At 40.4% G+C, this 24,218-nt stretch overlaps 1 protein-coding gene across 3 annotated transcripts in view; it reads right to left on the bottom strand.

Annotated features, from left to right (window-relative positions):
• Positions 1–22,632, bottom strand: part of DIAPH3 (diaphanous related formin 3) — a 201,959-nt gene extending 179,327 nt beyond the window's left edge. For 2 of the 3 annotated variants that reach the window (XM_030958150.1, XM_030958160.1), the window contains exons 1-3: positions 22,203–22,632; positions 11,223–11,255; positions 646–819 (exon numbers count right to left, since the gene is read on the bottom strand). In XM_030958150.1, the coding sequence (XP_030814010.1) occupies positions 646–819; positions 11,223–11,255; positions 22,203–22,379 (384 nt within the window). In that variant the 5' untranslated portion in view covers positions 22,380–22,632. The remainder of the gene's footprint in view (positions 1–645; positions 820–11,222; positions 11,256–22,202) is intronic. The other variant, XM_030958168.1, reaches the window with a different exon arrangement.
• Between the last annotated feature and the right edge of the window lie 1,586 nt (positions 22,633–24,218).

Raw genomic sequence — 24,218 nt, 5'->3', positions numbered from 1 at the left:
TGAGGCAGAGAAAGAAATAATAATCTGGGCATCATTCTCCTTGTTAGTGTTCTCTTGTCAGATTTCAGTCACTCTTTTCTCATAGCCATTCGTGTTTAGTTTTCAATTGCCCAAAATACCATCATCACGACAAAAAGCTCAACCTACTGAGGTGCTACCAATGCCACATGGTCTTTGTGACTGCTCTTTTGTAGTGCACTAACAATGACAACTAAGGAAAGAAGCAAATTTGCAGACAAATGCTGCTTTGGAGGCAATTCTCTCTTTTTGTGCAACAGTGACATGGCATATAAATTGAGAAGTAAATGTGACCATGACATTTGAAGGCATAAAATCTCTTTGTAAAAGTTTCAGATCATCTTAAAAGGAAGAAAGATCCCCCATTTCTTGTTCTTCCTCAAAACATGTTGCATAATCTCATTTCTAATTTCTGTTTAAATATACTTGGACCAAAAATTTGCAAAAATAATTCCAATACTTTATTTCCTGAGAAACACCCTAATAAATACACAATTACAACTCACAACAACAATCATATTAATAATTCAGGTAAAGATTAGAACACACGCACAGAAGAATACCTGTTCCACCTATCACTCAGCCATGTTGTCATTCTTTAAGTAAAAGAAAGTGTAAGACTCTTACCATCATTTTTTCAAACAGTGCTATGATTTCCCTTTCCGACAGTGGTTTTGTAGCAAAATCCTCCAGGTCCATGGGTGTGGATGACCAATCTGAAGAATGTGACTGCTTCATATGTGGCAGAGGAGGTCTTTCTTTTTTACTTCTTGGAATTCTGATACTGGCAAATCTATCCAACTGAAAATACAAAAGGTGTAACATATCACATACTGCTTCCATTCTGTATAACCCTAATTAACATGGGTGTTCTTGGAAGTTGAAAATCCTTATTTTTCTGTGGTAGCTTACCTGTTCTTTAACTGCCTTATTCTAAAGGGTTTTCCTAAAGATACATATGATGGTCAGTTGCCTAGCACTGGAGTTACCCAACCAGAATCCCATTACATTAGAAAGAAATCATGCAGAACATCAGAATTTTACAGAAAGTTTGGAGGAATAGATATCTACAAAACCAATTTATGAAGAATTCTTTCCAAGCGTTACATGTAGAATATGAGAAAGCAGGCTGATTTACCAAAAGCATAGTATTAAAGTGGTTTTAGTTACCCAGAAACAGCTGTACTCCTAACATGGCTACAGAATATATAGACATGCAAAGAAACTACTTTTTATTAAAAGACGAGTTAGCATAACTAAGACACGGTTCTATTTATTTTCTTTATATTTCTGTTTCTTTTTGCATCATGTAATACAAAATTTAGTGCCTTTGTTCCAATTATTTAGAAACTCATTTTGGAGAAACCATTGACTCCTCTATTAAAGCTACATAGAGTATGTTTATGATTTCATGAATGATCCTAATGACTAATCCCCAGCACACATCAATCACTCTGGCTTTATTAACCCTTCCAAGAGCCAAAAACCTTCTTTAGAAAAGTGGTTTGGGTTGTGGGATTTTAAACTGGTTAGATACTTACCAACTTTTTGATCAAGAGTTACTAAATGAAACTTTACACATTTTCCATGCTACAGCCGGAGTTTTAAGGCACATGGGGGCAAGGACCAACAGAAGGCAAAAGCAGCAGACACCTAATGAGATGCACTACATCATCATCTTTGTAACACCCTTTTGAACAGATACCAACAGCAACATCACACTCCTCAACACAAAAGAAAGTTAAGGAAACATTTGATGCATAAGAGATTTTGGACAAGATTTCAACCGTATCAACTGACTTCTGTCATGGAATGCTATGCAAAAATATTCTGAGGCTTCAATATATCTTTAAGATAAGTATCTTGAGACAAGTACATCACTTACCAAACTAAATGACAAGTAAAATTATTATAGCATCTGTGGAATTAAGATCAGAGACAGCAAAAAATATCAGTAGCAAAAACCGGGTACAAGTGTTCCACTCCAGTAAGAGCAAGAATTGACTATCAGACATCCATGAAGAGAGGTTTAGAGGTAAAATATAAAGACTTTAATTCTTCCAGTTCAAAACTGAAAAGGAACCGTTTTTGGAACATAGAAATAGATTGTCAGCTACTCACAGATGGTTGTAGAACATGCAAAAGCAGAAAATTAATATAGCATAAACATAAAAGAGCTCAGCATGAATGATGGGGCCCTTCTGTGTCACATCAAACCAGCACGCAATGAGGAAGAGATACTCTACAGGAATAATTACATAGGCAAGACCCAGGAAGACAAAGAATGCAACAAAAGCAAAAGGGAGGCTAACATCACTGGAAGTGAAGTAGTAGTCATCAGTAACAAAAACCATCTTACATCTTGACTGGAAAGCAATTTCCCTTCCTGCTTTTAAAATCAGAAGTCTATGGTAAGCATGGGGAGATGAAGCCAGACTTCAAACTGAAGTGACTAGACAGGAATTGTAAAAAAATCCTATTATATGAGACTTTTCTTTTCAAGCAATGTCTTTCATAAGTACTGATGAAAGGCAGCGTGCCTGCTCCAAAAAATGAATTAGTCAGTAGCTTCTCCATGCCCCCATATCTTCACTATTGAGTACATAACCTAAGACACAAGCCACTGCATTTGCAGATGGTTCACATACAGACTTGAAACAGGTGTAGAGGGAAGACACTTTGGCTAAATAATGGATTTCAGCCCATGAATCAGTGAACAGAAAGCAAATTAGATTTAAGACAGCTGTGCCCTAAATTCCTTTTCCAGTATCTCCTGAAAAATCTCAGTCCCTTCTTGACCATCTGTGCTCCCCAAGTGTCTCCTCTTCCTTCTCCTGCTCCACACAGCAGCAGCAACAAAAGTTCTGGCCAGGCAAAACTGCATGCAGTGCCACAGGTCTCCAGACAGCCCTTATTCAGGGAGAAGGGCCCATTACTCCTTGAAAAGAGATATTTCACTTGTTCCCATTTTTAGTTTATGTTTTGGTTTTAATCTTCTCTTGAATATATAGTAGATGTTTTGCATCATTATATATTACACTGTAACCTTCATATTCCCCACATTCACCAAATCGTACACCACTCATCCTAGAGGAGGAAAGCACATCTTGGAATATATTTGATCAGATAGAACATTTAAGACAAATTGAGATAATAGGATTATAAACACATTTAAACATGTGTCAAACTAATTATTTTAAATAATTTAAAACAATGCAGTCTAAAAAGAAGATTCCCATACATTAATAAAAGGGAATTCATAACAAGATTTGCACAGCAGTAGAGTGTGGATATTCTACATATACTTTCCTTTTGAATTATACATTGATAGTGCTTCAGAAAAGTTAATACTTCTCAGTATTCCACACAGGCAAATAATTTCATGGTCCACAGAAAGCACTATACAGAAAGAATAGAAATTTCATTGCTTGGGTGTAATGAAATCTACCACTGATGCTGCTGGCAATCCAAGTGCATAGAGGAGGAAACAGCAAAAAAAAGTTCAATAATCTTCCATGTTACACCAAAACATTTTAAATCAGGCTAACCAACAGGCTATAGCTAAGCTTAGCTTTGATACAGTTTCACTAGAGTTTAAAGCAGGTTTGACCTTGCATCTTTTCTATTTTTTGGTATTTATTTTATCAATGGATACGTATAGATGCATACAGGAACAGTGCTCTAGGAAAGTAAGAAAAATATCTGTATGAGCCAAAATCAAGCAACCATCAAGGATGAATGGCAAAGTTTCATTGGCTTATTTCATAGGCTGACTACTATTCCACTGAGAGCCCATGAAATAAGAAAGTAATTTTATGCCCACACCATGGCCCTGGAAAGTCAAAGTTACACAGAGATCCACAATACAAACTTTCTGACTCATCACACTTTCTAATCAGGTCCCTAGAAAGTAAATTTTTTGTGCTCTGATTTTGATCTTGTGATGACTTCTTATACCATTCTTCATAAGAAAATAGCATATATTGAACTTACACATTTGATAATACAGGAATCAATAGATTAGTTACTGCTAGAATAATTTTTGGCACTACAGCTAATCAAGACATCACCTATTAACAGAGCTGCTATGCATGCAGGAATGAAAGGTGTTACTTCACTGCCATCTTGCCTCCCTCATCTCTCCCTTAATTAACACATCAAAACACCTATTCCTATATTAAGAAATTCCTCAAAAATTAAATCCAGCAGACGCATGTAAAAAAACACATTCGTTATCACTGTAAGTGATGGCCTTAGTAACAGCACTGAAAATGGCCCTTGTGATGGCCTTGCTTCTTCCTCCTCTCCACTCTCTCCAACCTACTTGTTCTCCTTGACTGCTTTTGCTAAATCTTTTTTGAAGGGTTACTTTCATATACATTTCTTCTGCTTGTGTACAGGGGCAAGTGACACCAGCACATGTTGTTTCTCTGCTTCAGTGGCACTGTTTGTCATCAGGCTTGAACTAACCACAGTGTTTGTCATGGTGACTAGAACAGCTGCGGGGCCTGGTGTCTCACTGTCAGATTCAGAGACCTTCTCTCCCTCCTGAGGGCACTGGGCAGTGCTGGGCATGGCTCAGTAGGCCTGGGCCAGGCCCCAACACATTGCAGGGGTTTGGATCCTCCTGCATTGCCAGGGTGGCAGAACACCTTTTCCAAGGCCAAAACTTTTGCTGGTTTTTCTGGATTATGCACTTGTTAGGGGTAAAGTGCAAATGCAGCTTTTGGGCAAATGTCTGGGTGATGTTCTTAATTAAGAGTCTGATCTTAAACAAGACCTGAACCATATGCAATAATATACTGGCTCCAAGAAAAAGATCAGGTTGGTTAAAAGGGTACTCAAAATCTTTAAAAATCTCAAAGGCTACTGTAATCGGTCTGGAGGAAAAGGAATGAAAGGGGGAGGGAAGAAAGATGCAGGAAGGTATTGTTATGGGTTCAGGAGAATGCCTGCGCACAAAAAACTCAAAACACAGTCACAATAGCAAAGCAAGTCAATTGTATTAGTTGTGTTTGCAATAAATACATACCAACCCCTGGATGTTGGAGAAGCTGCCAAGCAGAAGGAGATAGAGCGTGGCTCCTGAGTGGGAGGGGCAGGAGGGTTGCACACCTTCAGGGTGTCCCCTGATGAAAACAGTGTCATCCTCTCTCCTCCACCCTTAGATCTCCCCCTTCAGGAGTGGCCAATTTACACATCATCTCACATGGGGCCAGTGCATGAGATGAGGTCACAACGGCCCAAGATCACACCTCCATGCCAACAACAGCTTTATCATTCCCCTTTCACAGGATGAATTCCACTGACACATAGTTTCATTTCTGAAGGTTAGTCTTACCAACTAACAATAAGTTCTTCTTCTACATTATCTTGTTGACGTGCACAATTGCAGACCAAATATGCCAGGCCTTAGACCCGTCTTGAATCCCTGGCACAGGTATCTTCCCCATAGGTTGTCTTTCTGAGGACACAACTTCTGATACCTCATTATGAAGACAGAGCATTACAGAATTATTATGGTTTAACCTAAAATATGTTACTAGAAGTACTGAACAACCTTCTTTCTTTCACTCGCGTTCTCATGAAGAGACACACAAATTCACATATATATTAAAAATATATTCATATATATATGGACCATTAAGACACTGATGGTGATCACTAAGCTCAGTCTTTTAGAACTAAGAGTTCTGATATGAAATATATACAGGTACAAAATATTCCTTTCCTGAGTGAAAGCATAAAGCCAAGAGTATTGCTTACAGCTTTTGCTCTTTTTCTGGGTGTTCTTCTCACTCTGCCTTATAGATATGTAGGACAAAAAGTACTGCCACCCTTTATTTTCAAGTTCACATTTTTGCCTGCTTGCTATTTATATATTCAGTAAACACATTTTTGCATCTGAAAAATCTGCTCAAGCACTATAGAATAACTCAGTATCCCAGACATTTTGCCAGTCATTTTAGTCACAGAAGCCAACAGCTCAGTCATGAAAGTCTGCTGTAAAACCCTGATGCTGACAGACAACAAAAGCTTAGGGGAACATTAACAACATAGGAAGAAACAAAAGGAGAATACAAAGTGGAACAAATCCTGTGTCTTCACTTGAAATAATTGTAATTCCTAACGGATAGGGAACCAACAGGATGAACTGGGTTGCAACAATTTATTTCAGTATCTTCAGAAGTCAAAGCAACCCACTTACCAGCAGAAATACTTCTCAAAAGATCAAAGAAGTTACTTCCAATGACTCTAAGTCAAAGACCTCTTAACATATTTTTCCTCCTTGAAGCTCCAGAAGATTAAAGAAGTATATTCTTTCTTTGACAGTCAAATTGCTCTACAAGATTAACTTCTTAGTATGTGAGAAATTCCACAGCTAGCAGTAGAGCTTTCAGGAAGAGTAAGACATGCATAAACCAAGATACACAGAAGAATCCCTTTGATAAAATGACTTCTTATTCCTAATAAACTCAATCTCAGAGATTATTTTACCAATCTTAAATTTATAGAATTTAGACTGTGCACAATCACATCCTAAATGAATAGACAATATTTCACTCTGAATCTTATTTCTCTATATACTGAAAATTATACAGCCTTCCTAATCTTTAAAGCAGTTGCTATGAAATCAGTATAATTTGATGCTCTAAGGAATTTTAGTATGCTTTTCTTTTTTGTCTACATAAGACACCTTTTAATAAAATTCTGTTAATATGGAGGTTTAGTTAACCTTTCTGAGTCTTACTCTCTCTCTCTGCCAATGCTGAGGCAGGCATGCCAGCAAACTGCATCTCAGGAAGTGGAAGATCCTCACCTCCAACAGCCAGGAGGGGACCTAAGAGACAGGGAGAATGGAGGTAGGTCCCTGCTTGGGGTGCCAGGTGAATCCCCTCCCAGCCTACCAAGGGAGCTGTCCCAACACATCTGCTCTTTGTGAGCAGAGAAGGACTAGTAGGTGATATGGTGTGCGTGGTGGCCATTTTGGGCATAGGGAGCACAAAACCGATAAAGTTCTCAATTCTGAATAAAGTAAGGATGGGCACCGGAAGAATTGCTACTTTGAGCTTCTGGCAGGCAGATTTTGGCCTTTTTAGGACATGGACTGACAAAGTCCCTTGGAATCAGTTCTGAAGGGTAAAGAAGTCCAGAAAGGCTGAAGATACTTTAATAAGGAAAATTTTAAAGATACAGAAGCAGGCTGTCCCCATATGCCATAAGAAAATCCAGTGGAGAAAAAGACCGGCCTGGCTAAACAGAGAACTTTAGGCTGAAACTCAGGGCTCAGGGGAGAGAAAAAAAGAAAATAAAAGAAGAAAAAAAAAAAGTGTATCACTTCTAGAAGGAGGGTCAGATAACTTAGGGGGGCTACAAGGATGTTGTACGGTTATGTAAGGAGAAAAAGTAGAAGAGTCAAAGCCAAACTGGAACCTGGTCACTGTTGTTATAGACAACAAAAGTTTCAATTAATACATTACCAGCAAAGTACAGCTATGGAGAGTCTCTATTCTTTGCTGCTTGCAGATGGTAGTGTAGTGTCCAAGGATGACAAAAAGGCTGAGGTATTTAATGCCTTCTTCACCTCAGTCTTTAATACCAAAACCAGTTGTGCTCTGCAAACACAACTCCCAGAGATGAAAGTTAGGGATGGGAAGCCAAGTGAAGCCCCCATAATCCAGGAGGAAATGGCTAGTGATCTGTTATGCAAGTTAAACACCCACAAGTCTATGGGCCTGGATAGGATGTACCAGGGAACAATGAGGGAGCTGATAAAAGAGCTCACCAATCCACTTTCAAACATTTACCAGCAGTCCTGATTATCTGGAGAACTTCCAGTTGACTGTAAATTAGCAAATATAAAGCCCACCTAAAAGAAGTATTGGAAAGATGATCCAAGGAACCACAGGCCTGTCAAATTAACCTAGGTACTAGGGGAAGTCTTGGAACAGATCATCCTGACTGTCAGTACACAGAATGTACAGGACAATCAGGACATCAGGCCCAGCCAGCATGGGTTTGGGAAAGACAGGTCCTGCTTGACCAACTTAATCTCCTTCTATGATCATTTGATCTACTCAGTGAATAACAGAAAGGCTGTGGATGGTGCTTCCCTAGACTTCACTAAGGCATTTCACACCATTTCCCACAGCATTCTCATGGAGAAACTGGCTGCTCATGGCTTGGACAGGTGCATTCTTTGCTGGATGAAAAACTGTTTGGATGGCTGAATCCAGGGAGTGGTAGTGAATGGTGCTACATCAAGCTGGCAGCTGGTCACAAGTGGGGTTCCCCAAGGCTCAGTATTGGGGCCAGTCCTGTTTAGTATCTTCATCAGTGATCTGGACTAAGGGGTTAAGTGCTCTCTCAGTTAGTGTGCAGATGACACCACACTGGTTGACAAGTGTTGATCTGCTGGAAGGCAGGAAGGCTCTGCAGAGGAATCTGGACAGGTTGGATCCATGGACTGATGACAGCAGCCTGATGTTCAATAAATCCAAGTGCCAGATCCTGAATCTGGGTCACACAAAACCCCTCACAGAGCTACAGGTCAGGGTCAGAGTGGTTGGAACATGGCTGAGCAGAAAAGGACCTGGAGGTGCTGGTTGACAGTGGCTGAACATGAGCCACCATGTGCCCAGGTAGCCCAGAAGGCCAATGGCATCCTGGCCTGTATCAGAACTAGTGTGGCCAGCAGGACCAGGACAGTGACCATCTCGCTGGTGATGCTCTGGTGAGGCTACACTTCAAATCCTGAGAGTTTGGAACCCTCACTACAAAAAAGGCATTGAGATGCTGGAGTGTCTAAAGAAGGGCAATGCAGCTGGTGAAAGAAGGGTCTAGAAAGCAAGTCCTATGAGGAGTAGCTGAGGGAGCTGGAGATGTTTATGTGGGAGTAGAAGAGGTTCAAGGGGGATCCCAATGCTCTGTAAAAATACCTGAAAGAAGGTTTTAGCAAGGTGGGATGTGGCCTCTTCCACCACCTCAAGTGAAAGGATGGGAGGAAATGGCTTAAAGTTGCACCCAGGGAGGTTCAGATTGGACATTAGGGAAAAAAAATTTACTGGCAGAGTGGTTAGGCATTGGAATGAGTTGCCCAGGAGCATGATGGAGTAACCATCTCTGGAAGTGACCATGAGACATCTGGATGCGGCACTTGATATAGTTTAGGGGTGATTATGGTGACGCTATGTTGACAGTAGAACTACATGATCTTGAAGGCAGCTTCAAACATTGATGGTTCTGTGATTGTTGGAATATGGAGCACTTGAGAGAGATAATTTGATATCTCAGCTACCTGCTTTCTATTCCTCTGTGGAGCAAGAATGCAATCGCCATCTTTGCAGATAGCAAACAATCAAGCTAAAAGAAGCACATGCGCATAAACCAAGGTTTTTGAACTTAATGAGGATTTATAACTAAAAGTAGACAATTCATCAGCATCTCACAAATAATCCAATTTAGATATTGAAAAGCAGCCTGCATTTTAGATTCTCAATATGCTGCTAACATATCTGAATTTAAAAACAAAAGAAATTCCTGGTCACCGACATACAACTGTATTGGTAAGAAATGGGTTGGGAAATATAAATATTTCATAAAGCATAATGAAGCAGTAAGTTAACATGCAAGTTAACTTACTTGCCCATGAGAGTGCCCATGAGAAGAAAGGAAATATATTATTTCATTGAAAAATACAAAATCAAATAATCTTAAACCTTCAATTTCTTTGCCTTCTCTTACTATAAATTTTGTCCTTGTCCCAGAATCACACACAGAAAGAGTAAACCAACAGAAAACTGAAATAGAGGAATAAAAAGTGTCCATTTGAAAGCATATCCTCATTCCAAGATGATGTTGCAAGTAAAAAGAATATCCCCCTTTTACCTGTATTTAAAAGTTCTCAAATGTTGTGGTGTTGTAATTTATTTCACTGTTAGCCTTTTACTAAAGAGCTGTCATTCCTCTTTTCAAAATATATATTCATATGAACAATTTGGTACTATCCTGCAAATGAGGTTTCATTACTCTGTGAAGGGGCCTTTTTCATTCTCTGAGAAATTTAAGGAGTTGGGGAAAAGTTTGGTTACTACAGAGATGACAGACTTTTTGTTCTTATCCTTAAAATCCACAATAAACCTGCCAATTTTTTGGGGCTATGATTACAAGCTGGACAAGTCCAATAAGCTTTGTAAAGTGCAAAAAGGCAGCAGTCTCGCCTCTTTAAAAGGAAAAAAATGCACCTCACAAAAACAAACAGCAAGATCTCATGTATCCCGACTACAACACTTACATGACACTATCAAAACTTGTTTTCTAGTTACCAAAAAATACTTTTGCTTTCAGAAAGCTGATAGTATTTTCTTAGCTTTCCAAGAGAAACACAGGTTTATAAAATCAAACTTGTACTATCAGCCAGTCAAACTCAAATTTCTTAATCACGATTTCCATCCAATGAAATTCTGCTAAAGAAATAGAAACAGATGATTTAAGTAAAACTAAGACTGGTAGACATAAATCTCTCTGCACTTCAGCTCCCAGCTACACACAGAAGTACTTTAGCAGGAACTCTGTATAGCACTGAAGTCATAACAGCTGATCTTTAGGTGATGACAAAATATTACTTCCTAGGCAAATTCAAAGACTTTGTAAAATTATGTATTTTAAGAAAAAAAATATTAAGCACAAACGAATAGGACAGGAAATGAAATAGGTAATTTCAAGAGCAAGAAAAAAATCTGGTTTGTGGTTAGATACAGAACCTCATCTCTGATCAAATTCAAGAAACACTGTGTTAAACATGACACTGAATATACTTAAGGTGGTTTGAACAAGCAATAATGAGTTTCACAAGCAAATGTTACTTTGTTAAACATGTTATTTTAAACTAGCCATGCAGCCTAAGTAACTTTGATATTAAACATGCAATCACAGATATCTTAACTATACTGCATGTAGATTGCCACAATTACCTGTGTCAGGCTCATTTAGCTGTGATTAGAGCATACTTCAAAGCCATCCATACATTTTTGCTACTCACACTGATTATGTTACAGCTAATTACCAGTTCAGTGAGACTTTGCCAATTAACTAAATTATCCTCAAAGTTAAGATAGTTTCTTGTATTAGTAAGGTTATTTTCATTGCATTAGCAGTAAGGTTATTTGCTTAGCCCAGCCAAAGCAAAACTTAAGTTGTCTTACCACATCATCTGTCAGTGTCTTGATATTTAAGTGCTGTAAATCAAACAGGAAAGCAGTCATGTCAAAATTGTTCAGTAAAAAAAAAAATAAAGCTTAGTTATAGTTACTTTAATTCAAAATCACATGCAAGTTAAACAGTGTTGAATCCTGACTCCTGAAATGAACCAAGTTTCTTGGCAAGTTGTCAAGTTGTACCTTGCTGGTAAAAATCTTCCATTTGATCCTCCAACAGAATATCAAAAGACTGTGAACCAAGCACAGCTTGAAAGAGGATGTGTTTTATTATATTTCATAACTGAATTATGCTTTATAGCTAAATATACAGATGACCTGCACATGCAAAATTCAGCTACAAGACGTGTCTTCTCAAGATGGCTGTGGGGACACCAACAACAAATCATCCAGAGATTTCAAACTCAATAGAAGAACACAGAGCACCTCAAGAGTTCAAAACTATACATCAAGCTGCAACACTCAAACTACTCACATGGTTGAACAGTCTCAAGTAATGCCTCTGTGTAACGCGAGTAATGCTAGCAGAACATGAATTTGTGAGCAGAAACTGAACTAAGCATTTAATAATAGTAGCATCCAAAAAAATCTATAGATCACTCAAAACAGCAGTTTCTGAACCAACATTTGCTCTCCACTGCATATTTACAAACACAGCAAGTGTTAGGATGTACAGCTCTTACACAAAACCAAAGAGCAGCACAGAACATCGGCGACTGATAAGTCAGTATTGCAGTGATACCAAGTATCATTTTTATGAGGAGACTGAGAACAGACTAAGCAGGAAAATGTCAAGAATGTCAAGTCCCATAGTTATTGAGGTAGTCTCTCACCCTTCTCTTAGACTCCCCTCTCTGCCTAGGTGCACAGCTTGGCAACAGCTACAGCAACTGTCAACAACTATATCCTAATTAACCAGATTTGGAAACTCTTCACCAAGTCAACAATAATGGCTATCACTCTCTACAACCTGAGGTGAGAGCAAGGTGAGGGTCAGTCTCTTCTCTCAGTTAACACGCAACAGAACAAGAGAAAATGGCATCAAGTTAAATCACTGGAGGTTAGCTTAGATATTAGGAAAAATTTATTCACTGAAAGAGTAGCCAGGCATTGGAGCAGGCTGCCCAGGGAAGCGTGGAATCAACATCTCTGGAAGTGTTCAAAATGCCGACAGAGACGTAACACTTGGGTTTGGCAGCGAAAGTAGTGGTGCTAGTTTGATGATGATGATCTCAGAGACTTCCAACTTTAATGGTTCTATGATTGTGACCATTACTTCTGACATCTTCTCTGGCTCATCCCTCAGAACTAAAGAACAATATGTGTTAAGTCAAATATTATCACACAATAGCTCTAGTCTGAATAGTGTCAAGAAACTGAGGAAGAAGTGTCTGATGAATGGTTATGGAGTTAAAAATAAATGACAAATTAGGTGCAAGGAAACACAGTATTCAGTGGCACACTACATTCTACTAACAAAAAAATGTTTAAAAAGGTGCTAGGTCACTACTGAACCTTTATGATAATTCCATTCCATGTTCTAATAGGTGAGGATTTGTAATAAATGAAAAGAACTATTCCAATCCAACCAGGAGACTGAAGATCTGTATCCCAGTCTTCTCACTGGTGTTCTCCCGCCACAGGGGTAGATCAGACTTTTGCCTCACACACTGCTATAGAAGTGGGGTTTATTACTTGCTTTTCCCATTCTGCTAATTATCTGCAAAGACAGTAAAAGTGTTAACTGGTGTCATTTGCAAAAGCTCATGACTTTTCATTTACCAAGGTTTGGTATAATACTTCTATCCTTAAGTGAGCAAAACTGCAAGAGAAAACACTAACATATGGTCTGACAGTGCAACTAGGTAGAGAAGAACATGAAAATTTATTCCTTTTTTATACAGATTACTTAAATCACTAAGCCTTAAGCAATGCACAAATATCATCATGGAGCTCCTCTAACATGGCAGGAGACTACATAATCTGCTTAGAATGAAAACCACCTGCATTCTATGCTTTGAGTGGAAATTCAAGATTCACGTCAAACTCATGTACACTCCACTAAATAAATGCAGGAAAGCAACAACATGAAGTTAATTTCCACTTAAGAACAGATGTTGGATGTTTTGCAATTACTCCATACAAGACACTATCATCCTGCAGGCAACCAGGAAATTTCAGATTCAGGTTTTGTTCTTTGAAAAAGACAGAAGTTAGTGGGATAGTTCAAGCCAGTATTTTATTTTTCATTTAAGTCATGAAATTTAGCAGTGCAATTTACTATGATAACAAGTGAAAAGCTTCCCATTTTGTATATCAGAACACCTCATGACCCAAGCCAGCTGACTAATTAGAGAAAAAAGACTACCGCACAACCAATTAAGGGCACCAAAACAGTATAACAAATTCGACATACAGATATGAGCCTCCTCTCAAAGTCTTCATCTTACTGGATAACTAGAGTACAGAAGACTAAAAATATCAGTATTTCTTTCATAAAAAGTTGTGGAGCCTTGTTTGAAGGCAAGTGCTAAAAGCAGGTTCTTAAGTAAGAATCTACTTAACCAGCATCAAATATCAACACTGGTGACATACTTAGAGACTTTATCGAGGAGAAAAAATTCCATGCAAACTACAACCTGATGTTCAGCTCTTCCAGCACTCAAAAGGCTGAATGACTTGCTGTAAGACATCTCTAAAGACTTATTTAGTAAACTTTATGTTATAATGCTTCTCAGTCAGAGGAGTTGGTTAAAACAGACCTGGGGTTCTCTTTTTCCCCCTCTTCCTCACCAAGTCCTTCTCTTCTGAGAAGGCTGTAAAAAGTAAGATCAGTTGACAGCTTTACTGGTCTTCTATAGCATTCAAGGATACAGAAATGTGGAACATTACATGTGGTCTTAACAACAACAACCACAACAAAGAAACTTACCACAATGGATCTTTTAATGGCATTGCATATAGAGGAGTGCTGTGGCTCAAGAACAAGAGCATATTTTTATTCTTGACAGCCAAAGGAAACATATTTCTAGTAAGGGCACAAATAACTAGACTAGGAGTCAGGTAAATACCAGAGACTGGAGTGCTTTATTACCACAGGGACATATTTCTATTTTCAGGCTCAGATATATCAGCTCACAAAAGACACATTCTGCTCAAGTGAACAGGTTGCCTTCAACACAGGCCCGCTAGTAAATAAATATGATTTAAGTAATATTTATTAATATTAATAATATTATTAGTAGTAATATTAGTAATATTAATATCCTACAATATTCAGTCACTGCTAAAAACATTAAGTAATTTTACAGAATACTGTTTCACAATGGAAGAAAATATTTCTATGCTATTCTGAGCCTTCCGTGAACTACTCCACAATAACAAAACTATTGATTTGAAAGCATAGGAGCTATGTGTTCCTCTGGTCTGTTTATCATGTAGAAAGTAGATACACAAAACTGAAACACAAATTATCAATATTTTAAGTATGCTGACATTGTGTTTTCTAATCAGAGATATACAAAAGCACTAAGAGATTAAAGAGTTACGTAGGACAGTTCAGAAGGAGAGATTTGTCAGTTGCACCTACAGTTAGAAAAGCAGAAGTAACACCATTGCTTAGTCTTCAGCTATACAAACACTTTTATAAACTAAATTTTGAAATTGCACTCCTCAGTGTACCTTAGTTTTTAGTCTAGGACATAGAGAAAGAGGACATTTTGTTTTGCAATTAGGTAGCAATTGAGAAGCAGTTCTCTTAAAGCTAAGTCTAATGAGAAAGAAATGCACAGGTATATCACTTTTGAAGAAAGCAAGCAATCTGACAGAATTAGCCCTCATGAGAGATGATTCCCTAAGGCATACTGTTAAATAACCAGTGTCATAAGACAGAGGATATACACACACATGCAGCATGTGGTACAGTGTTCTTGATGAGCTGGCAAAACTCCAAGGATAGTCAGAGTCTTAAACAGAAGCTGAAAGGTACAACAGGATACAAGGGCTGAGTTTCACAACACAAGCACAGCAACAAGATGACTGCTCCTGAGACAGAAAGAGTACTGTGTCTCTTGAAAAGGTCACACATGATGAAGACAGGTGTGAGGCAACTTTCACACCACCCAGCTAAAGGAAGCCAAACACTATTAGGCTTCATATACATCCACAGTAAAGAATCTTATTGTCATACTTATGCCTGAAAACTAGGCAAGAAAACTGTACTCCATAGAATAAGGCCTATAGAGCAGGTATTTTTTTTATTCAACACCAGGAGTGAGTGGAATAGCTCCACCACAAACTCACTCTTCCATTCTTCGCACAGTACAAGCTTTTATACTTTTTCTACTTAACGTACACATTATACTTTCCTAACCTTCACAATGTAACATATTTTATAATTACGTATTTTCTAATTATCATATTCTAATTTCTAATTTCATATTTTGTAATGATTACATAAGCTCTTGTAGCACATACGTGGTTTCTGAACAAGGTGGTCATCAGCCTCCTGGTGGTCGTTTTGGATGAAGGCTCAGAAGTCTTCCTCGGGTGTGAACTTTTCACCTCTGTCTCTGCACATGCTCTATAAGCTTGTCTGCTCAAACAGCCAGTGGTTAGCTTTTCGCAGTTAGCTTGTTCTGCTAAATCTGCTGATTTCTAAAAAGCACTTCATTCACACACACTGTTACAAAGTAACTACTTCTTCCGCACAGCTACAGCTTTTGGCACAGCTCAAGCATTATCTTGTTTCCTCGGCATCAAAAGCAAGGAAGGGAGGAGGGGGCGAACCAGGGAGGGGGATGCGGCAACATTATCTTGTTGCCCAGGTATCAGTACACAAGATGACGATCTTATACTGCACATCCAAACAGCAGTACATACTTGAAGTTCATCTGCTAGACAAAATGTAATAACTTGAGGGATTGCCTATATAATTACCCCAGTCAAGTCCAGGTAGAGACAGTGAAGCAAAGCAAAGCAATGACAAATCCTGCTTAATTGGATCAACACTACTAGTCCGATCTTTTGTGTCATTACATCTATTTCCCTGTCTTTACATACGCATATTTATGGACAAAATTCTCTCTAGGTGGGGTACAAGCAGTTCAGGCAAAGAGGATCAGAATTCAGGAGAATGATATCTCACACAGGACTCTCATCCCATGTCTTAGCATTTTTTCCACCAGCGCCACAGGACAGTGTGGCCTGGAATCAGTGAAGACTAGCCTAGTATAATATTGAGTATAATCTGTATCATCTAAGAGTTTTGGCACTCCACCAAAAGGAGCAGCATCTACATTTGCCACAAATGGTCTTTTCCCCATGGCACAAGCACAAAGTGATGTTGCTCATCTAACTTTCTGAATGAAAGCAGATAGTTTAAACACACATTGTTTGGTACTTAAAGATCATGCCTGGCAGGGATGGGCATTGTTAGTATGACAGAAAGACCAACAAAATATGAACACCGAAACAAGACAAACAAGGACTAGGGATGTTCATATAATCACTTAATCCCCTCTGTACCTTTGTAAATTCGAAAGTGAGCAAGAATGCATTGCCATTAATATTATCACCAAAAAACGACTAGCTGGTTTTTTCCCCCAAAGGATATTCTCCAGCAGAAACACAAGTAGAAGACCGAATCATGGACTGAATGAAACCTGTAGACTCAGAGAAAAGTTAATTGGATGATTACAAAAAATACTATCACTTTAGGATCTCCTTTGTAACAATATTCCCTCAGTAATTTTGCTACCTCAGTCTAAAAATGCAATTTACAAACTGCACAGCATTTCTTTCTTTTAATTTCCAATATACTGCTTCAGCATTTAGATAATGGCTTTATCACACACTCTGTCTCTACTGCTTGAAAAGCAGTCTGAAAAGCAATCAGGAGCAAAACTACCTTAACATGACAGGTTCTACACAGTGATATTCTTTAGGCATTGATGAGTTAAACTCAAAATTGGTGCTTTACAGGTAAGATCATATAACAAAGTGCTAGAACACAGCACTAAAATTTACTATCATAACCCACAGTGTTAATTCATGCCAACAAAAATAACAGCATGAAGAATTTACAATTTTGCAAAGCTGCGATAAAGTGTTTTAGGTAACATCTGTTCAGCAATCATTTCTTTAAAAGACTAATTTAGATTCAAGGTCTTACACCGCAGCATAACTGCAGCAATAATTCAGTCACTTTGTAATTAAAGATATTGACACAGATTGGTCTTGCCTTTCTACTCTATGCCAGAGAAATGGAAGTGCTTTTCCTCTTAACTACATCTTTCTTTGATTTATAGACACTGTTAAATGCAACTGTTAATTTGTCTATCTTTAACAGATTGGTGTAAACAAACCCTTCTTGACTCATAAATTCCATAAAGAACTTAATCAAAAACATAACCTGAAAGGCACTGAAGTCAGGTCAACACTATACTGAAATTAATAGAAACACCTCTAATTTGAGCTAGAAATTGAAGCTGATCTCTTGAGACCACTGTCTACAATATGTAGTATCTGTAAAGTGCAGTTGGAAGTCACATAATACAGCACTCACTGTAATTTTTCCAAACATTTCTAAGGTGGGGGGGGGGTGGAAATCAAGGAGAGCAAGTGGCAAACAATTGCTTTTTGCTCCACCTTGCCCTAGTAGATTTCAGAAGTTTCTTGCTCAATCAATGTATACATAGAGAACAGGTGATATATCTGCCATCCTTCTGTAGATTTCCTCTTTTCACAAGGTCCTAAACTACAAGGGGTTTAGGGATGAGCTTTCAATAAGCTGAAGTACCACAGAAATTCTTTTACCCTTTTAGAAGTCCCACTCCTCTAGAAATTCAGACCTGTTGAACAAAGTCCTGCTGGTATGTGCCTCAAAATGAACCATCACTCTTTCAAAAAAAGTATCTAAAATCATTCTGCAAAAGAACCGAGACAACTGAGACTTAAAACTCATTCACTTCTTTTGCGAAGCTTGTTTATTCAAAAAGAGTCCTTCAAGGCCTCCTTTGACAGGGCTAAACAGTTATAGTGGCTGATTCCAATGCCTCTTTCTTCCCCCTCCACCCCTCATATGCAGTGGGTTTTTAAAAACTGTATTTTCCTCACTTAAAAAAAGAATTTTCTTTAGAAGGGAGAAAAAAGACAAGATGCATGTTAATGATGTCACCTTTGTCAATAAGCAATCCAATTTCACCTCAAGGTTTGTCAGGGAATCAAATTATTTTCCAGATTAGCATATCTGCTATGACAGATCAATATGTTGCATTGACTGGAAGGGTCCAACCTGGAACTTATTTTCCAGCCTTGAACACTGAGAACTATTGCATTCACATAATCTGTATTACTTGAGGTCAATAAATCTAACAGCTACTTTAATCTGACAAATGTACACAGAGAGAAATAAAACTGAGGTAGCATGAGGTATGGCACTCTAAGTATCCCAAACAGAGAAAAGGGCATAAACTATATCTATGACTGGATTACAGAGAGCCCAAAGGCACGAGAGCCAGGCTTTACACATTCAGACACAAAACTAATTTAACTATTAAAATTACATGGAAGATGTATTACAGAAAGAGTTAGATGCAAAGAAGTTGAAAAATACCTCTAAGATCATCAAGTCCCAACCATAAACCAAACACTGCCAAGTCCATCACTAAACCACATCCTTAACTGCCACATCTACACATCTTTTCAACACTTTATGAGATGGTGACTCAACCACTTCTCTGGGCAGCCTCTTCCAGTGCTTGACCACCCTTTCAGTGAAGAAAGTTTACTTTATACCCAATCTAAACCTGGTGCAACTTGAGGCCCTCTCCTCTTGCTCTGTCACTTGTTACTTAGGAGGGGACACTGACCTCCACCTCACTACAGTCTCCTTCCAGGCAGTTGTAGAGAGCAATAAGGTCAGCCAGCGAGTTAATGGCACACCTAGAATACAATCCATGTTCAATCCATAACTCTTCAGTCCCTATCAACATCCAAGGATAAAATCTTTGCTTTAAGACATTATTTAAAGATGAAAAATAAGACTATTGTTAGGGTGAAATGCTTTTGAAAATTGCAGTTTGACAAAGCATTCTCATGAATTAAGGACATTCATATTGATCCCTGCTTAAAGAGAAACGGGGCAGGGGAACAGGAAGAGGCAAAAAAAAATATCAAAATTCACACCTACCTACAAGATTATTGTATACTCTCTAAAACTGAGTCAGAACCCCAAATTCAACCCCCTTTATTTTCTGTAGCTGTGACCTCAACACCATGACCTTAAAAAAAAGTCAGCTGATACCTATCAAAATCACCCTTGCATAGCCTGGGAAGCCTAGACATATACCCAACAAGCTCACCTGCACCAGAGAAAAGGCCTTCTCTCACTGAAAAGATGAGATTTCATCTAAGAAAAAAAGCCTCAACGGCTTTTATCACATATCTATCCACATTCTACTCCGTATAAACTATTGTACTGCCATTCTAACATATGATTAGCAAAACTGAACATGATGGCAACACACTACTTCTGCTTCAGCACATAATTATAGGAAAAATAAAAACCATTGTGATATGTGCAAAAGAACTTGGCAGGTAAAGTATTGGTAGTGAAACGTCTTGACCCAGAGCTCTTGTCAGTTGCAAACACACAAAAATCACTGACTCTCACAAAAGGAATAATCCAACCCTCAACTCATGCAGCAACAACACCATCCAATCTTTTACAGTGGCCAGAACCACATGGGTTTCTCCTCACAGCTCATATACTAAAGCCTGTTGTGAGAACTGGGAAGATCTGCTGTCACAAGACATTTTGGGGTACATGTGTGCGGGGCAAGGGGCTGGTTGGGCCTTGCCTTGGTGAGGTGATGCCCTGCTCCGCACACACACCTCCCTCCTGGGGTATCCCAGCCCCACACTGACTGCCCATCCCTGGCACAGAGGAGGCAATGCTCCACACCTGGCCTCTGCAGCCCCTAACCCAGCTCCTGAGTGGCCAAACAAACAGAAGTACCACCCGGGGGAAGGGCCCCAGAAGGCCAAGGGGTATTTAAAGCTGAACACAAGGCAAGCACATGTCTTCACCCTACCTCCTCTTGGAATTTCTATCAGCTGAGCACTGCTAGAACCCAGCAGCTAGTAGCTATACATGTCCTTTTTTAAATCTTTTTTGTCTTCCCCTCCTTTTTCTTCTAATTCCCTCTTAGATTTTTGAGTCACTTAAAATCAAAAGGTCTTAAAGTTTGCCAAGTCAAATGGGATAAGTTAATGCTTTGAGATATATTTTATGTTGATTGAATGTTGCACTAAACCTTTTGCCAAAGATCTTTGATTTTCTGAGGTTGCCAGTAAAGTCTTTTTTGTTGTTTTGACCTCTTGAGAATATCTTGCTGCTATTTCTCCTGTAAATATAACTCAGAATACAGGAACAATCATGAGCCCTTTTGAAAGCCTCATCAAGTGAGGGGCCATGTCACCTGCACAGCTAAAATGCACGTGTCCCCAGTGGATAGATACACAGCCACTCAAGAAACCAAGCAAATAGCTCTTGGTCAGCTTCATTTATGCCCATTCTAACATGCAGAAAAAGGGACATGGTTCAAACAGAAGTCTCTGCAGCTACAATACAAAAAGATTGCAGCAAACAGGAATATTCCAGGAGCAAGTTGTGACTTTCCAGAACAGGTCTGGCCAGCCTGTTTGATACCGTTTATTGGCTAACTTTTTTGAACCTGTGCACAAGTGCCAGGCACTCAAGTACTGAACATTTCATAAATACACCTTAGAATCAAGAGTCTAATATAAATGTTATGGTATCTTTTTAGTAATTATGTAACAAATACAGTTTAGAGCAGGTGGGATCAGGGACAGCTGAACAAAGATCAACATGCATCACCTAAATATGAGCACGGGGTGCATTTCCTCTGCATGTGGCAGATACTCCCTGAAAGGAGGTTGTATCCAGATGGGTTCAGCCCTCTCTCCCTGGCAACCACCGACAGGATAAGAGGACACAGTCTCAAACTACACCACAGGATGTTTAGGCTGGACATAATGAGGAATTTCTTCACAGAAAGGGTGATTAGACATTGGAATGGGCTGCCCTAGGAGGTGGAGTCATCATCCAGAAAGTATTTAAGGAAAGACTCAACATGGCACTTGGTGCCGTGGTCTAATTGGCATGGTGGTGGTCATAGATTAGAATCGATGATTTCAGAGGTGTTTTCCAACCCAACTGATTGTGTGGATACAAGGCCTGTAGAATATACGTTGGTCCCAACTCTAATGCTTGGAATTTTCATCATGTCCAAACAAAAACTGGTTATTTCTGGGTACACTTTGGTTAGAGCACATCTTGCAGACACATTATCTCGTGACAAGCCATCTTGAGTTTCCAAATTTCTTGGTGTGCTAGCCAAAAGCTTGTAAAAGCAGGCCTACAGAAGAGAACTTAGTATACTAAGTCCTTTAAATTCAAAGACCATTTTTACAGTGTAGAGTTTATATCACTAAAGTTTAAAAAGAAAAGAAAACAAACCCAAAACCAAACAAAAACAACCAAAAAAAAACAAACTCCACAGTCCTATTAGAAGTAACACCGTTTAAGAGCTGGAAGTCTGTTCTATTCCCCTCGCAACCAGAGCTGTCACGCAGCAAGTAAAGGCAATGAACCTTTGTGATGAAGCGCTCGGGACAGACCAGAAAACTTCCGGCATCCTTTCACATGGGCAAGCAAGAGGCGAGCTGGACGAGGCGGGATCAGCCTTGGAAGCCCAGCTGAACTTGACTGCGCCATGTACTCCCACTCAGTGCCCGGTCTCGGCGGGCCCCGGGCAGTGACTGGCCCCGGAGGTGACGGCGAGGGGGAGGCGGGGGTGTCACCGCCCGGCCGGGCCCCCTCGGCACAGGCCCGCCGGGCCCCACTCCTCGGGCACCCCCGCCGCGGGACCGGCTCGTACTTACGAATTTGGGCTTCCTGCTGTCCGCCGCCTCCTCGGGGCCCCCGGCGCTCCCGGTGCCCGGCGGGCCCTTCCGACGGAGCCCCTTGTTCTCCCGCCCGCCGCGACCCGGCGGCGAGGACGGGGCGCAGTAGCGCGGCCGCGGCGGCTCCATGGCCGCGCACGGGCGAGGAAGGGACATGGGCAGGGGGGAGCGCCGCCCGCGATCGGGCACAGGCCCGGCGGCCCCAGCCGAGCTGGGCGCCCGCGATTAGCGCGGCTTAGCTGGGCTCGGCCAGCAGGGCGCCGCGGGGGGAGGAGCGGGGCTGAGCGCTAAAGCCGCGGCCTCAGCGCAGCGCAGGATTTAGCCGGCAGAAGCTCCTAATCCCGCCACGCCCGCGCCGCGCGCTCCCAACGGCCGCGGCTGGCGGAGCGCGGCAACGTCCGCGCCGTCCGAACCGTCCCGCCACCGCCGGCCCCGCCCCCGCCCGCCCAGCCCGGCCAATCCGCGCCCGCGGCTGCGGCGGCGCCTCCCGGTTGGCGGGAGCTGTGCCCGTCTGCGGTGAGTCAGCCGCTCGCGCCGGGCCCCGCCCCGCCGGGAACAGCTCGTGCCCCGCCGGGACCGGGAGCGTCCCGCGGGGCTGCGGTAACGGCGCCTCCGGGATACACACGCACGCACAGAGGAAGGGAGAGCTTGTTTCGTCATCGTGCAAATCCTGTCTTCTCTGCATCCCGCCTGTTCGGGATCTGATCACGGGGCTGGTCCCTCACCTGTTTGGCCTAGGATGCCGATTTCCAACAAGTGCCTTTGTTAAAAATTCCGATTCCTTACCTCAAGCCGCTGTTTGACAGGTGAAAAGTGGTTCATCTATTTCTATATGGCTTTTTTCTATAATTAAGCACTGACTTTCATATGTAAATATGCATTATTACATAGAATAGTAGAATCATCAGGTTTGGAAGAGACTTTTACGATCTTCCAGTCCAAAAATCCAAACCACCTCGTAAGATAGTGACTCCATCACCTCCCCAAGCAACCTATTCCAACGCCTGCCCATCTGAACAATGACAAAAATTCTAATATCTGAATCTCCCCTGTCTCAGCTTAAGGTCATTTCCTCTGGTCTTGTCACTACAGTCACAGTAGAGACCGGCCCCAACCTCCATTAGAACCTCTTCTCTGGAAGCTGTAGAGAGCAATACATACATACATACATACATACATACATATATACGTGTGTGTTATATATTATTAATACTTCTTGTATTACTTTTATACCAACCTGGAGGTATTGGGTTAAGAAGGCAAAATGACTCAGAAGAGACGTAGTCCTTATCCAAAACAGTGGCAGTGTTTCCATCATCCTCCTGCGGCTGAGTTTCTGTTTTGTGATGGACACAGTCTGTGTGGAGGAGCTGTTGACTGTGCTGCCAAGGCCAAAAGAACAGGTGTACCTACAGTCTGCATTTGTTTAATGCAATCTGTTGTTTTCCATCACTGAAAGACCTGCAAGACACTGTGGTTTACGGGGAAATACATAAATAGAGATTTCATTATGCTGTAAACTAGCAAATTGCATATGGTTTACAAGGCAATTGAATTCTCATTACTACAATCAATACCTTGCATTTATCTTTATTTTAAATTAAGAGTAGTTAGAATAATGATGCAAACTGGAGACTTATGTAGGGGAAAATCTATTTCCAAATCTCAGTGTTAGGGATCATTAAGAAAAGGCTAATACTCAGCATTTATACCTCTAGAGTATTTCCTAAACAGAAGAATTTCTTTTCTGTCATTCAGTCCTTCACCATGACTTACACAGGCGGTGACCTACAAAATGTAACATATGCCAGTACACAGAGTTCTGGTGAAACACAGCAGAATTCAGCCCCAGACTCAGCCTTTGCAGGGCGAGGAGCTGTGGGGCCACGCAGAATAGATGCCATAATTATTTGTGTAAGTTAAACTGTTTCATCCTTTGGCACCTTTCTATAGATGTTTTGTAAATTTATATTGGAATTCTTTGTGGAGAGTATA

Source organism: Camarhynchus parvulus, chromosome 1 (assembly GCF_901933205.1).
Source record: "Camarhynchus parvulus chromosome 1, STF_HiC, whole genome shotgun sequence".
In the NCBI taxonomy this organism is placed as follows: domain Eukaryota; kingdom Metazoa; phylum Chordata; class Aves; order Passeriformes; family Thraupidae; genus Camarhynchus; species Camarhynchus parvulus.
Note: the sequence above shows the minus strand (reverse complement) of the source record. Positions and strands in the feature narration are given on the sequence as shown.